This window comes from Rhincodon typus, chromosome 24 (genome assembly GCF_021869965.1).
Source record: "Rhincodon typus isolate 14 chromosome 24, sRhiTyp1.1, whole genome shotgun sequence".
Taxonomy (NCBI): domain Eukaryota; kingdom Metazoa; phylum Chordata; class Chondrichthyes; order Orectolobiformes; family Rhincodontidae; genus Rhincodon; species Rhincodon typus.
The window spans coordinates 41,028,092-41,043,018 of record NC_063355.1 but is presented as its reverse complement, the minus strand read 5'-3'; the positions used below and the strand labels follow the sequence as shown (position 1 = coordinate 41,043,018).

Sequence of the window (14,927 nt, the reverse complement as noted above, 5' to 3'; positions counted from 1 at the left end):
CGCCTTCTTTTCCAAGCAGCAGACCGCATACTAGACCCCCCCCCCCCCCCCCCGCTCATACGCCCCCTCCTCCCCCCCCTCCAATTCTGTCCCTTCACCCCCCCCTCCAATTCTGTCCCTTCACCCCCACCCCTATTCCGTTCCTTTTCCCACCCCCGCCCCAGTTTTTCTCTCTTTTCTCCCCCCAACTCTGTTTTTGTCCCTATCTCTTGGCCCTCCAAACCCATCTTAAATGACCTGTTGTAAGTCTATCTTGAACATTCTGTGCTCGTTAACTGATTTTCACTGTGGCTTTTTTAATTTTCAGGGAAATACGAGTATGATTTGTTGGTGATTGGAGGTGGTTCTGGTGGCCTTGCCTGTTCTAAAGAAGGTATAATTTATTTACACTAAACAGAGTGCTTAAAATTGAGGATATAGTCATACAGCATGGAAACAGACCCTTCAGTCCAACTAGTCCACACCGATCACATCCTCAAACTAAACTAGTCCCACTTGTCTATGCTTGGTCCATCTCCCTCCAAACCTTTCCTATTTATTGTAACTGTACATGCGTTCACCACTGCTTCTGGCAATTCAGTCTGTGCACGAATCATTCTCTGTACAATAAAATAGTTGCCCCTCATGTCTTTTTTAAAAACTTTCCCCTCTTTGCTTAAAAGAATGCCCCCTAGTTTTGAACTCCTGCCACTTTAGGGAAAAGATCCTTGCTATTCACTTTATTCAAACTCCTCATGATTTTACAGGGTTCTACATTTCTGCAGAGTCTCCCTTCAACCTCCTATGCTCCAGTGGAAGAAGTCCCAGCCTATTTTTATAACTCAAACCCTTTGTTCCTACCAACATCTTGGTAAATATTTTCTGAACCCTTTCCAATTTAATAATATCCTTCCTGTACCAGGGTGACAAAAACTGCGCGTGGTACTCTGGAAGAGGCCTCACCAATGTCCTGTACAACCTCAACATGATGCCCAAACTCCTATGCTCAAAAGGTCTGAGCAATGAAGGCAAATGTGCGAAATGCCTTCATGGCGGCATGATGGCTCAGTGGTTAGCGCTGCTGCCGCACAGTACGAGGGACCTGGGTTCGATTCCAGCCTCGGGCGACTGCCTGTGTGGAGTTTGTACATTCTCTGGTTTCCTCCCACCATCCAAAGATGTGCAGGCTAGGTGGATTGGCCATGCTAAATTGCCCGTAGTGTTCAGGGATGTGTAGGTTAGGTGGTTTAATAGGGATTGTTCCGGGTGGGATGCTCTGAGGGTCGGTGTGGACTTGTTGGGCTGACAGGCCTGTTTTCACACTGTAGGGATTCTAAGTCACTTCTTTAAAAATAAACCCACATCCTGACATATCTCTCACTATGCCATTACTATTCAGGGGGTCCAACCTTGATTCAGAGAGGAGTCCATGAGTGTGCCCAGAGCAGGAGGAGACCTCTCTTAAAACTCGAGGTGTTAAATCACTGATGTGTATCACAGGATTGTATGCGCTAAATAGTATTCTGTAGACAGAGTAAAGCAATCCTACAACTGTGGGATTCAATCAAAGCTCTCTGCAGTCCTACCACATACAGTTGTGAAAGGTGGTGGAGAATTAGCCAACTAAAGGGAAAAGGACACTCCATGATCATCCCTGTGCTGAACGATGGCAGAGCTCACCACATGAGTGCAAAAAACAAAGCGTCAGCCTTTAGGTCAAGGCAAGCATTTGATGTAGTTTGGCATCAAGGAGTTGTGGCAAAAGTTCAGGTATAAATCAGGAAAATTTTTCTGGTTACCGTTGTACTAGCACCAAGAAAGATGGCTACAGTTACTGGAGGTTAGTTATCTCAGTCCAGAAGTATCAATGCAGGTATCCTCAGGATTTTGTCCTGGCCCTGAACATCTTCAGCTACTTCACCAATGACAGTCTCTCCCTCGTGATGTCACGAATCATTCTGTGTCCCAATGTGGTGAGACTTGGACAACTTTCAGGTTTGGGCTGAAAAGCAGCAAAAAAAAAGTGCCATCCAATGACTGTTTCCAACAAGCTAGAATCTAACCACAGCCCCTTGACGCTTAATGGTATTACCATCGTTGAATCTCCCACTATCACCCCTTGGGTAGTGCAGTTGACCACAAACTGAACTGGACCAGCCATGTAAATACTGTGGCAAGAAGAACAGTTCAGAGGGTAGGAATTCTGTGGTGAGTAACTCGCATCCTGTCTCTACAAAACCTGTCCACCATCTACAAAGTATAAATCAGGGGTGTGATGGAGTACTCCCCACTTGCCTGGCTGAGTGCAGCTCCAACACCATTCAAGAAGCTTGACACTGTTCAGGACAAAACAGCCCAATTGATTGGAACCCTGTCCACCACCTTAAAACATGGACTTGCTTCGCCACTGACATACAGTGGCAGCAGTGTGTACTGTCTGCAAGATTCCCTATAGTAGCTCACCCAAGACTCTTCTGACAGCTCCTTCCAAATCTGCAACATGCAGAAGGACCAGGCCAGCAAGTACATTGCAATACCAATGTCTATGCGTTCCCCTTCAAGCCACCTGTCATTCTGACTTGGAAATATATCACTTGCTTCATTGCTGAGTCAGAATCTCCAAAGTCCTTTTCGATCAGCCCTGTGAATGTCCTTATTCCCCAAGGATTGCAGCTGTTTAAGAAGGCAGCTCATCACCACCACCTCCTCCAGGGCAATTTCGGATTGGTGTTAAATACTGGCCTAGTCAGTGATGCCTACGCCCATAAACAACAAATTACAAAAAGAAAGGCTGTGGTTGTTCCACGCAAAACATCTCAGTTCCAAGACTTGTGTGTGAGTTCTTCAGGATAGTATCCCAGGCTCAATCACTTTTAGTACTTCATCAATGACTTTGCGTCCATCGTAAGATTGAAAGTGGGCATGTTTGATGATTGTGCAGTCTGCAGTATCGTTTATCTTTGGTATTGGATGGCAAGTAACATTTGTGCCGCACAAGTGTCAGGCAATGACTGTCGCCAGCAGTGAATCTAATCAACTCCCGCTCCCTGACATTCAATCATATTATCACTTCAATACCCCAATGCTTCTGTTGCATGGTTATCGCTACAGACCAAAACTATAACTTGAGCAATCATTTAGATGCAGTGTCTTTAAGACTTGGGCAAATGTTGGGTTTTTTTCTGTTCACAGTTTTGATTAGTTAAATGATCCCTAGTTTGTCCATCCAGTTGCATAATGACTTCACTATGAATAAAGTCACCAAACAGGAAATGTATTAGTGATAATGTTTGGAAGAACTCCCCACTTGAAAACCCTACTTACTGTTTCCAAAGTGTAGCATAGAACCACTTGCCAGAGTGCAGTGCACTTCCCTTTTGTCTTATTCCTCTTACTGTTTCCTACGCTATTTAAAGTGCCTGAACACTCCTGTTGATGGAGCTACGTTGTTGAGTACAAAGATTTCCGCACAGTGGGTTAAAATACTGGCCAAAATTAAGGTGTGTTATATAAAAAAATATTAAACTTTTTAGCTTCAGTGTAAGTTACTCTGATTCATGTTTTAATAAGCTAATTATTTATGTACCTGTTTCCTACCATATTGTTACTTTTTTTGGTTTCTCTGTATCTTTTGATGCTAATTTTTCTTTTAAATGACCTTTTTAAAAATTTATTTTGTGAATAGGCTTGATATATTCCAGCAGGCAAGCAATTTATTTGTAATAATGACCACCATCCTTGAGAAGAAACTTTAAACTCATGCCTTATCTGCCTTTTTTGGGTAAATGTTGGAGATCTTTGTTTTTAATCCATTTGTTGGATGTAGCCACTGCTGTCTAGGTCAATATTTGTTGCCCATCCGTAATTACCCACCAACTTCTTGTACAGCTCCAGATATACATTGGTACATCCACAGCAGCATTAGGGTGGGAGTTCCAGGATTTTGGACCCAAATACTCTCATGCCACCATTGCAGATGCTGTTCCTCCAGCGTCCTGGCTAACAATCTCACCATTTTGGCCAAATCCAAATTTTTTTGAATGCTTATCCCACATCACTGTGTGAGCAGCTCAGTGCTTCAGGAATTGTGCCTGCTGTTCAAAACAATTAACCTCCTGTAATTTGTTTTGGAATTTGAGGTGTGATAACGTTATGAAAAGTCATCTAGATTCGAAATGTTAGCTTGTTTTGACTCCATGGATGCTGCCTGACCCGCTGTGATCTCCAGCCTTTTTTTTTTGTTTTCAATTATGAAATATAAGTTCTTTTTCTGTGTTTTGCTGTGGTGGTCAGTCTAAATCAGATATTTTGATAAATTATGTTAAAGTGCTTTATTTCCTTGCTATTATTGTTGTTGTGCAAGTGCTCAAAAGTTTATAAGTTGTGAGTAGCACGTGCTGAGATAAGTGGAAGGGAAGAACAAGGAGTGGTGTTATTAGTAAATAGGTCTAATTAAGATTAATAGACCAGGACTAATGATTAAGATGTAAGTTTAAATTGCTGCTTAATGGTGAAGAATTTAAATTCAGTTAATTAAATAAAACCAGCATTGAAAGTTAACATGGTGATCATTGATTATTATAAACACCATTTGCTTCACTGCTCTCCAGGGAAGGATATTAGCTGTCTTTATCTGCTCTCAGCTACTTATGACTCCAGTGTCATAGCAATATGGTTGACTCTTGACTGTCTTCTGAGTATCCTAACACCATTCCACTGGATGGGCAATAAACGCTGAAACTTGTCAGCTATGCTCATATTCCATGAATAAATCAAAACTAATTCACTTCACTGATTGGACTTTATGTTTAATAAGCACATACTAAAGTCTAGAAATATTGAAGGCAGGTAATTGACAGTGCAGAATTTTAAATACAGGGAGGAGGATGAGTTAATCAGGCTGAAAAATAAAACTTGTAAGATCCTTAGGTTTTACAAAAAAGATACAAAGTACAAACAGCAAAAGGTGACGCTAAACCTGTAGACATCACTGGTTATGCCAGGGTTAAATTATGTGTCCACTTTTGGATGTCTTACTTTAGGAATGATATCAAGACCATAGAAATGGTCTGGGCATCGGCCATGATCTGTTAAGATAATACCATTAATAGGCTTTAGTTGTGATGGGAAACAAAATATACTGGAGTTTTCTCCTTTAGAATGGAAGAGGTTAAAGGGAGGTCAGATAGAGATTTTGGAAAGGTAATTGAGGAAAATTATTTTCAACATAGGTATCTGGGGGAGCAGGTTAGGAGAAAAGGATTGTTAGGAAACCGAATGCTGCATAGGGAACAATTATCAAAATAATATCCATAATAGCTTTTAAGAGGCAAGGGAATACATTTTTGAAAAAGCAAAATTTCCACTGTATAAACAGGCAATTTGTTCCAAATGGACCATATTATTGGAAATAATTCTCACAAGCCTCTTCTCATTCTCCATCTCCTTGTTAGCATCATTTTTTTATATCTTTCTCCCTCATGTTTTCGTAGATTCCCTTTAGTGAATCTCTACTATTTTGCTTCACTGCTCTCTATGCATTCTGGCTTCTAATAGCTCCCTGGATAAAGAATGCTGGGAAAGAAAAGGAGAGCAGGGGCAAGTGGATGACTTTCAGAGAGTTGGTGCAGGTGCAGTGGCTTGCAAATAACTCATACTGCCATGTACTGTATCAAAATAAATTAAACTTTATTATACTGTAAAATTTAATTTGAATTGTTATGTAATGTACTTTTGAAGCATTTTATGAATAAGGTGTATATTTTGAGGGAAACTATGCTGTGTTCTGGATTAGTTCAAGTTGCTCCCTCAAGACACACTCAGCCACTCAAGGGACAGAGCTGCTTTGTGATGACTTTCCAAGTTCCACCGTTCACAGACCTTTATCTTCTCAGTGTCTTGCACACAAAGATTCTGTCTTTGCTTAAGTAACAAATAAATGAATTGTCCACAAAAAGAATTCTTAATTAAACCACCAGGTGGAGTACTTCCTTTTTGGGAAATGGGAACCTAAGCGATGAATCGCCTCACCGGGTCAAGCTTATGGAAAAAGGAATGTGACTAATTTGACATTTTTGTGCATTTGCTAGTGTCTTTCTAAAAAGTGTATACCAGGATATAAAATTCTCCCTCTTTCTAATGTATTTTGCGCCTTCCCTTGTGCCACACATTGTCCCCAAGCGAGTGACCAGGCATTTTTTTCCAATATCTCCTGCGCAAACCGGTGAGAGGTTGGTGTGTGAGTGAAATGTGGAGAGTGGTATAACCTCCCAACACCAGTATCATATTATTGTCCTAGTTACTGTTTTTTTTTTTTGCTGCTGTGTAAAGTAGATATAGAGCCTAATCGCTGTTTGTCTTTAATTCACTGCAGCGGCCCAGTATGGCAGAAAAGTAGCAGTGTTAGATTTTGTGAAGCCATCCCCTAAAGGTAAGATTCCCTTGTTAAATGCAACAACTGCTTACAGCTAGGATGGTTCATTTATATCTATCTATTGTTGAATTTTAACATTATAGTTCAAATGGTATGGCATTGTAATTTGAGTGCTGTCACTACATTGCTGTTATTATTGTCTTCAATCAACGTTAAAAAATTGCCACAAAAGTCACTCAGACAGTCCTGCCAGAGTGCTGGAATATGTTCCAGTTTCAATTTTCTTGTTGGAACTGTATTTTAGATGAATGCAACTACTTCACTAAATTAAGGTTTATGACCTGACTACTTAACATAGAAATAATAGAAACTTTGAAGGCACGGCCTTTTGACCCATTTGTTGTCAGCCAAAAGAAGAGTTATGCAACTGATTCCCACTTTCCAGCTCTTGGTCATAGTTTTGTAGGTTAGGGTGCCTCAAGTGCAGATCCAGTAGTTTCTTAATGTGATGTGTCTTTCTGCCTCTGTCAACCCATCAAGCAGTGAGTGCCAATCCCCATCACCCTCCGATGAAAAACTCCTGAACTTCCTTCCAATCCTTCAACATATGCCCCCTGTTTGTTAATCTTTCTTCTAAAGAATTGGTCCTTCCACTCCCTCTCGGCCACTATTAATTTTCTGCACTTCATAGAATCGTAGATCATACAATCCCTGCAATGTGGAAACAAGCCCTTCGGCCCAACAAGCGCTCAGAGCATCCCACCAGACCTATCCCCTATAACCCACCTAATCTACATATCCCTGAACACTATGGGCAATTTAGCATGATCAATCCACCTCGCCTGCACAAATCTTTGGACTGTGGGAGGAAACCGGAGCACTTGGATGAAACCCACACAGACACGGGGAGAATGTGCACACTTCACACACAGTCACCTGAGGCTGGAATTGAACCCAGGTTCCTGGCATTGTGAGGCAACAGTGCTAACCACTGAGCCACCGTGCTAACCTAGCTTCAATTAAATCTTCACTCGGCCTTCTCTTCTGCAAAGTTGATAACCTCAGCCTTTCCAATCTCTCCTTCTCACAGTAATTCTCCATTTCTGGTGCCATCCTTGTAAATCCCCTCCAATTGTCTCTAATCTGATGACAAATAGTGAATACATATTTAGATAAGATAGTGTCATGTAATTTTGTGACTTATTTCAGACAAATAGTTCTTTTGTCTTCTACTTTCTTTCTCTCTCTCTCTCTCTCACTTCATTCCCCCCCGCCACCACCACCACCGCCATTCCCTCCCTCCTCCCCCCACCAATCTTTGAAAGACCTCAACTTGACCTGGGTTCGGTTCCACAAATGTCCACATGTCTGAAGTCATTCTCTGCCTTGCCCAAGTGACCATTTCTCAGATGTGGCCAGGTGGTGAAAATGAGTGAAATTTCTTTGGATGCACAGCAATTAGAATCCCTACAGTTTGGAAGCAGGCCATTTGGCCCATCAAGTCCACACCAACCCTCCGAAGAGTATGCCACTCAGACCCATTTCCCACCCAAGAAACTATGGGTAATTTAGCATGGCCAATCTACCTAACCTGCACATCTCTGGACTGTGGGAGGAAACTGGAGCATCCGGAGGAAACCCACACAGACACTGGGATAATGTGCAAACTTCACACAGACAGTCGCCCGAGGGTGGAATCAAACCCAAATCTCTGGTGCTGTGAGGCAGCAGTGCTAACCACTGAGAGACTGAAATAAGATGATGTTATTTGGACTTCATGTCGAGGTATCCAACTGCAATCTTTGTATTTCCCTAAATTACCATGAATAATAAGCTGCTCCTCGATGGAAGTGACAAAACCAGTTGTACCAACTTGTTGAAAGTTGACTGTAGCATCTTGGACCTCCTGGCAAACCTCAATTTTGCTGCCCAGGTTGAGCTGAACTTTAGTTATACTGCTGAGCGAAGCCCTGCTCCAGGACACAAAACAAGCTCTGATTTTCTTATACTTGAGAGGCTTGAACTTTGTCTGCCATCCCCTGCCACTCATGAGCCCCAACTCCACCATTTTCCAGAAATAAAAGGAAAGTGCTGGAGAAACTCAGCTGATCTGGCAGCATCTGTGGGAAGAGAAACAAATTTAACATGTTGAGTCCAGTATAACTCTTCTTTGGAACCAACTGTTTCTCTCTCCCCAGATGTTCCGTGACCTGAGGCTCTGTAGCATTTCCTGTTTTTGTTTCAGATCTCCAGCATCCGCAGTACCTTCCTTGGACAGCTCTTCCCTTGCACTTCTTCATGTAGCACTTCCACCACCTGTTTAAATCCAACTTGATTTCAGCTGATGTTTGGCCTGTTCTACTAGGCGTTCCTTTACAGTTGGCTGATGGCAGATCCTTTCTTTCCTTAAATTCAACTTTCAAAGTTTAACACTCCTGTCTCCACTCCCTGGTGTGTGTGCGCACTCGCATTAACTCTCCCTCACACTGGCTCTGTCTCGTACAGTCACGCCTTACACCCTGACTCCTCTGTGTTTTTCTGTGTCTCCGTGCTCCTGTTACTACAGATGAACAAGTGCAGCAATTCAAAATGAAATTATTATCATGTATCCCCCTTCTTAAGATACAAAATATAGTTAAACTTAGTTATATAATTGTTCTTCCCTTAAGACATATACTTAAAATCCACACATGGATCATAAGACAAATGAAGAGGTACTTGAAATTGCAAGAGCAGAAAACCTGTTTCAAAAAAAAAGTGAAATGAAGCCGTCAGTATTTTGGCCATTTGATCAGACCTGAAAAGCTACAGAGATCTGAACTAGAGAGCAAAGGGAGGGTTGCAGAAAGCAGGGTCAGCCTAGATGAATTTAGTTGACAGATGTCAAACAGTGGTTGCAGATGTGTTACAGTGGATGTGTGAGAATGGCACAAGACAAACAAGGGTGGATAGCATTGACAGCAGATTATCTGGCAGGAGAAGCTGCAAGCAGGACAGGAAAAGGGAATAAAACAAAAAATGTATTTTCCTCATTAACATAAATTTGTGAACTGCTAATCAATTTCACTTGCACTGGAGCTCCTGCTACTGCATTGGGATAGGAAGTCTATGCCATCAACGTCATCGTGGAACCGGAAGACATTGTCCGGTGCAATCATAAAATCTCTACAGTGGGGAAGCATGCTGTTTGGTCCATCGAGTTCACATCGACCTTCTAAACAGCATTCCACCTAGACCCACCCCTATCCCTGTAACCCTGCATTCCCCATGGCTAATCCATCTAACCTATTACGTCCCTGGACACCATGGGCAATTTAGTGTGCCCAGTCCACCTAACCCGCACATCTTTTGAACCATGGGAGGAAACCAGAGCAAACCCACGCAGACACGGTGAGAATGTGCAAGCTCCACACACATAGTTGCCTGAGGCTGGAATTGAACACAGGTCCCTGGCACTGTGAGGCAGTAGTGCTAACTGCTGAGCCACTATGCTGAGCAAGAAAGCAAGAGGTTGAGTGGGGTGGGCCGTTTGAATGTGATTCCAAAAAGGCAATTGAGTTGATTTCAAACATTTGAAGATAAATCTCTGTTGGTCCTATTCTATGACACACTTACCTGTGCCATTACAGGCAGCACTTTACCAGCACTGTGACTGCAATGTGCACTAAGTGCATCTATTGTTGCAGTGGCAGTGATTTATGTGAAAAGTAACCACTTTGCTTCCAAAGAATTGAATCAGATGCTATCTCATTTCTGAAGCAGATGGTTCAGGGTTCAAGATCTATTCCTGAGATTTGAATGTATAATCAGGTCTCACATTTTGATACCAATGGTATGCTGCCCTGTTGGAACTGCCATCTTTTGGATGAGATTTAACCTGAGGCCCAGTCTGCCTGTGTAAAAGATGCATTGGGATGTCCTGATGGGAGGAAAAGCATTGGAGGAATAAAGTATTTTTTTTCTTCATTCAGTCTCCATTTTTTTTGCTTTAGAATCTATTTTGTTGCAAGAAAATGTGCACCTTATAGTATATCATTGTTTGCTATCTTGCAGGCACCACATGGGGTCTTGGTGGAACTTGTGTCAATGTGGGCTGTATTCCCAAAAAGCTAATGCACCATGCAGCTCTGCTGGGGGGTGCCATTAAAGATGCCAAGAATTATGGCTGGGATATACCCTTACCTGTACACCATGACTGGTATGTTCAAAATTTAATGTGAAAATAAATAGCATTAACTATTTGATCGCTTATTGATGATGGGTATTACAGCTGAAGGTCCTGAGATGTAGTGAGGCGTTTATTCCAGGAGGATGGATTATACACACTGTCAAATAATACATCATGAGAGGAGTGCAGTAGTCCTTACTCAGGTTAAGAGGAGCATAGAATTAAGTGGTTGTTCATGCTTCCAAGGTATTTGCTGCACAGACATTTTGGCAGAAACCTGAGAGCGTGCTGCTTTGTTTCCGCTGTTCATAGGGAATGATACTTAGAAACAATAAGGTATAATTTGTCTCCTTCTATCTGCGGTCAACAAGTGTCAGCATGACTCAGAAAAATTCTAACTGCAGAGTCAGAAAATTTTGAGATTTCAATCCTGACCTCCAAAAAAGCCTTGAGTGTACAATTTAGGAGGTCACTTCAGTGCAGTACTGTGGGAGCGCTGCATTGACTAAGATGCCATCTTTTAATGAGATGTCCAGCAGTTCACGGATATGTGAAAGATCCTGTGTTACTAATCAAAGACAAGCAGGTCGTTCTAGTTGCTTTGCCAACGTTGCTTACTGAAAACAACAGTATCATAAGCACATTAATTGGTCATTTTTCTCATTTACTGTTCGTGGGATCTGCAGTTTAATTTAAGTACACTACCCCATTAATAGTTAATTGTGAAGAGTTTTTGAATGGCATGTGGATGTGATCAGGGGCCATTGAAATGCATTTTATTTCAGTTATAATTGCAAATACTTGGGTGGTTTTGCTTTGTAAGTTGTGCTTTTGCATTGTTAGAGCCAGTTTGTTTATCTCTGTCTCAGCCTCTTGAAAGCTTCAACTCGTTAACCTGAAACTTGCAGACGAAGATGTGCAATTGGCTCCTTTTATTCCTCTCTACCTCCCCTTGTCCCTGGATACTTGTTGATGTGTGGTAACATGGGTAGCAGTTCACCTAAATGTGAGATGAGTTTCTGTGCCGTGCATGCTTTTTTTTTTGCTATTATAAAAACCATAAGGTAATGCAAGTAATTTAGGCAACTTTACTACATGGTAACTGGAATGTTTTTCCCCTTGTGCAAGCAATAATTTCTACTTTCCTTGCACCTGGAGCATCTGGAGTCCTGCCGTGCAATTGACTATGATTTATTGTGCATATGGGTAATGAGGAGTTCAATTAATGTTTACACTCCCAGATAACTAGGAACTTTTGTGGTTAGCATAAAACTACCAGTCATAACATGTACCTTAATTAAAGTGTTTCACTAGCAGAGCCATTTAAAAACAACATGGCTATGAAGAATTATAATATTCCTGACCTCTTTTACTTCTGTTCCGCTTAATTAATTGGTGGGAGTTGGGTGGAGCGATGCATTTAAATAACCTCCTGACCTGACTGTGAGGGCGCAGAAGTGATGTCTGTATGAATTATTGTAATGGAAACTTGGAAATGTCACTTTTGAAACATAAAAGTTGCTCATTTTTAAGTGTATTTGTGGTAAATCACAGTTAGTAGGATTCTTCCAAATACAAAATGTCTCCCCTGGTTCCTGGAAGTTTGTTTGCATCAAATAAACTATTTCTGTCGTCTAACGTCGGTTCAGGAAAACTTACCAACATTGACTGGATGGTTTACTTAACTAGGACTGCGGATAAGGTTGTTATTGGTGCTGACCAGCTACTTAGGATTTTGAATGACTAAGATTGTCACTATATTACAGCTCATTAGTTACAAGCATGTTAATCCCCTACTAAGTAGTATCTGTGCCTCTCAACACCTTTTTAGATTTGCACAGTTGTGTGACTGGAAACGTTACCTGTGTTTTAGAAGTGTAGAAACTGAGGGAAACCATTTGCTATTCAACAAGATTATGACTGATGAACTTCAGCTTCACCTCCCCACAATATCACTGTACCCCTTGATTGCCTTATTATCCAAAATCTGTCAACCTCTGTTTTTAATGTACTCATTGACTATACATCCAAAGTTTTCCAGAATGGATAAGGAATTCTAAAAATTCACAATCGTTTTGAGTAAATACATTTCTCCTTATCTCGGCCGTAAGTAGTTGACCCCATATGATTTTGCTTTGTACCGTTTTATAGGATAGAGCTAATGTGTGCATTTAATCAGATTTTAGATATTAAGGAACCTTCTGTGACACTCTGCTTTTCCAACCAAATTGTTTTACTCCTTCTTGGGATGTGAGCATCACTGACAAAGCAAGCGTTTGTTGCCATCCCTAATTGCCTTTGAGAAGGTTGTGGTGAACTGCTTTCTTAAATTGTTACAATCTATATGGTGTGAATACAATCACAGTGCTGGAAGTGGCGACAGGTATTTCAGCGACAGTGAAGAATGGGCAATATAGTTCCAAGTCAGGATGATGTATTGCTTGGAGGAGGTCTTGCAGGCAGTGGTGCTCCCATAAATCTATGCCCTTTCTTCTTAGCGGTGCAAGTCACGGATTTGAAAGGTGCTGTCAAAGGAAGTGACTTAGTGAGTTGTTGCAGTGCATCCTGCAGATGGTACAGGGAGTTAATGTTGGTTGGAGTACATATTGAATGGGCTGCTTTGTCTGGATTGTGTCAACCTTCTTGAGCGTTGTTGGAGTTCCAGAAATCTAGGCAAGTATTCCAGCACACTCCTAATTTGCACCTTTGTTGGCAGGCTTTGAGATATCAAAAGGTGGTGCTTTCAGTTGTTGAACGTCAAGGGGAGATGGTTAGATTCTTGCTGGAGATAATGTCTGACAATTATATGGCTTGAATATTGTTTGCCATTTATCCACCCATGTGGTAATGTTAGTGAAATACCTGTGAGCATTCATTTTTTACATCAAAGGTCAGACAGATTGAAAGTGTAATTTTCCAGGGAAATTACATAATATGACATGTTTTATTGTTTTGTAACAGAATCTGTACTCTATCAATCTCTTGTGTCTAACGTGTTCCTGTTCTTGTTTCAAATTCTTAAACCTGGTCTGTAAAACCTTGATGTCTCGGATTCTCCAGCATCTGCAGTTCCTAAAATCTCTGTAACATATGGCATATTATTTATGAATTACCATGGTCAAGTGATACATTTATTGTATTTTCATTATACTATTTATCAATTCACCCCATGGCTAACTATCCCAAAATAATTTAAATTCAAGTTCAGGATGAAGATCATAGGAACTGTCTGGGCTTGTCTGCACTGGACTAAGAAAAGGGCAAGAAGCTCTACATTTTTTTATTCATTTGTGGGATGTGGGCGTCGCTGGCTGGCCAGCATTTCTTGCCCATCCCTAGTTGCCCTTGAGAAGGTGGTGTTGAGCTGCCTCCTTGAACTGCTGCATTCCTCCTGCTGTGGGTTGACCCACAATGCTGTTACAGAAGGAATTCCAGGATTTTGTCTCCGCGACAGTGATGGAATGACCATATATTTCCAAGTCAGGATTGTGAGTGACTTGGAGGGGAACGTGGAGGTGGTGATGTTCCCATATATCTGCTGCCGTTGTCCTTCTAGATGGAAGTGGTCGTGGGTTTGGAAGATGCTGTCTGAGGATCTTTGGTGAATTTCTGCAGCACATCTTGTAGATAGTACACACTGCTGCTACTGAGCGTCGGTGGTGGAGGGAGTGAATGCTTGTCGATGTAGTGCCAGTCAAGCGGGCTGCTTTGTCCTGGATGGTGTCAAGCTTTTTGAGTGTTGTTGGGGCTGCACCCGTCCAGGCAAGTGGGGAGTATTCCATCACACTCCTGACCCATCACACTCCTGACTTGTGCCTTGGAGATGGTGGACAGGCTTTGAGGAGTCAGGAGGTGAGTTACTTGCCGCAGTATTCCCAGCTTCTGACCTGCTCTTATAGCCACTCCGTTAATGTGGTGAGTCCAGTTGAGTTTCTGGTCAGTGGTAACCCCCAAGATGTTGATAGTGGGGGATTCAGTGATGGTAACACCATTGAATGTCAAGGGGCAGTGGATAGATTGTCTCTTATTGGTGATGGTCATAGCCTGGCATTTGTGTGGTGCAAATGTCATTTGCCACTTGTCAGCCCAATCCTGAATATTGTCCAGATCTTGTTGCATGTGAACATGGACTGCTGCAATATCTGAGGAGTCGTGAATGGTGCTGAACATTGTGCAATCATTGGCGAGCATCCCCACTTCTGACCTTATGATGGAGGGAAGGTCATTGATGAAGCAGCTGAAGATGGTTGGGCCTAGGACACTACCCTGAGAAACTCCTCCAGAGATGTCCTGGAGCTGAGATGATTGACCTCCCACAACCACGACCAACTTCTTATGTGTCAGGTATGAGTCCAACCACTGGAGAGTTTGCCCCCTGATACCCATTGATTCCAGTTTTGCCAGGGC

The 14,927-nt window shown here is 42.0% G+C and overlaps 1 protein-coding gene across 1 annotated transcript in view; it reads left to right on the top strand.

The window, feature by feature from the left end:
• The window catches only part of txnrd2.2 (thioredoxin reductase 2, tandem duplicate 2), a 60,371-nt gene that overhangs the window by 722 nt on the left and 44,722 nt on the right, over positions 1-14,927 (top strand). Inside the window, exons 2-5 of the mRNA XM_048611752.1 lie at positions 308-373; positions 6,353-6,409; positions 10,406-10,550; positions 12,672-12,723. Coding sequence (XP_048467709.1) covers positions 308-373; positions 6,353-6,409; positions 10,406-10,550; positions 12,672-12,723 — 320 coding nt within the window. The remainder of the gene's footprint in view (positions 1-307; positions 374-6,352; positions 6,410-10,405; positions 10,551-12,671; positions 12,724-14,927) is intronic.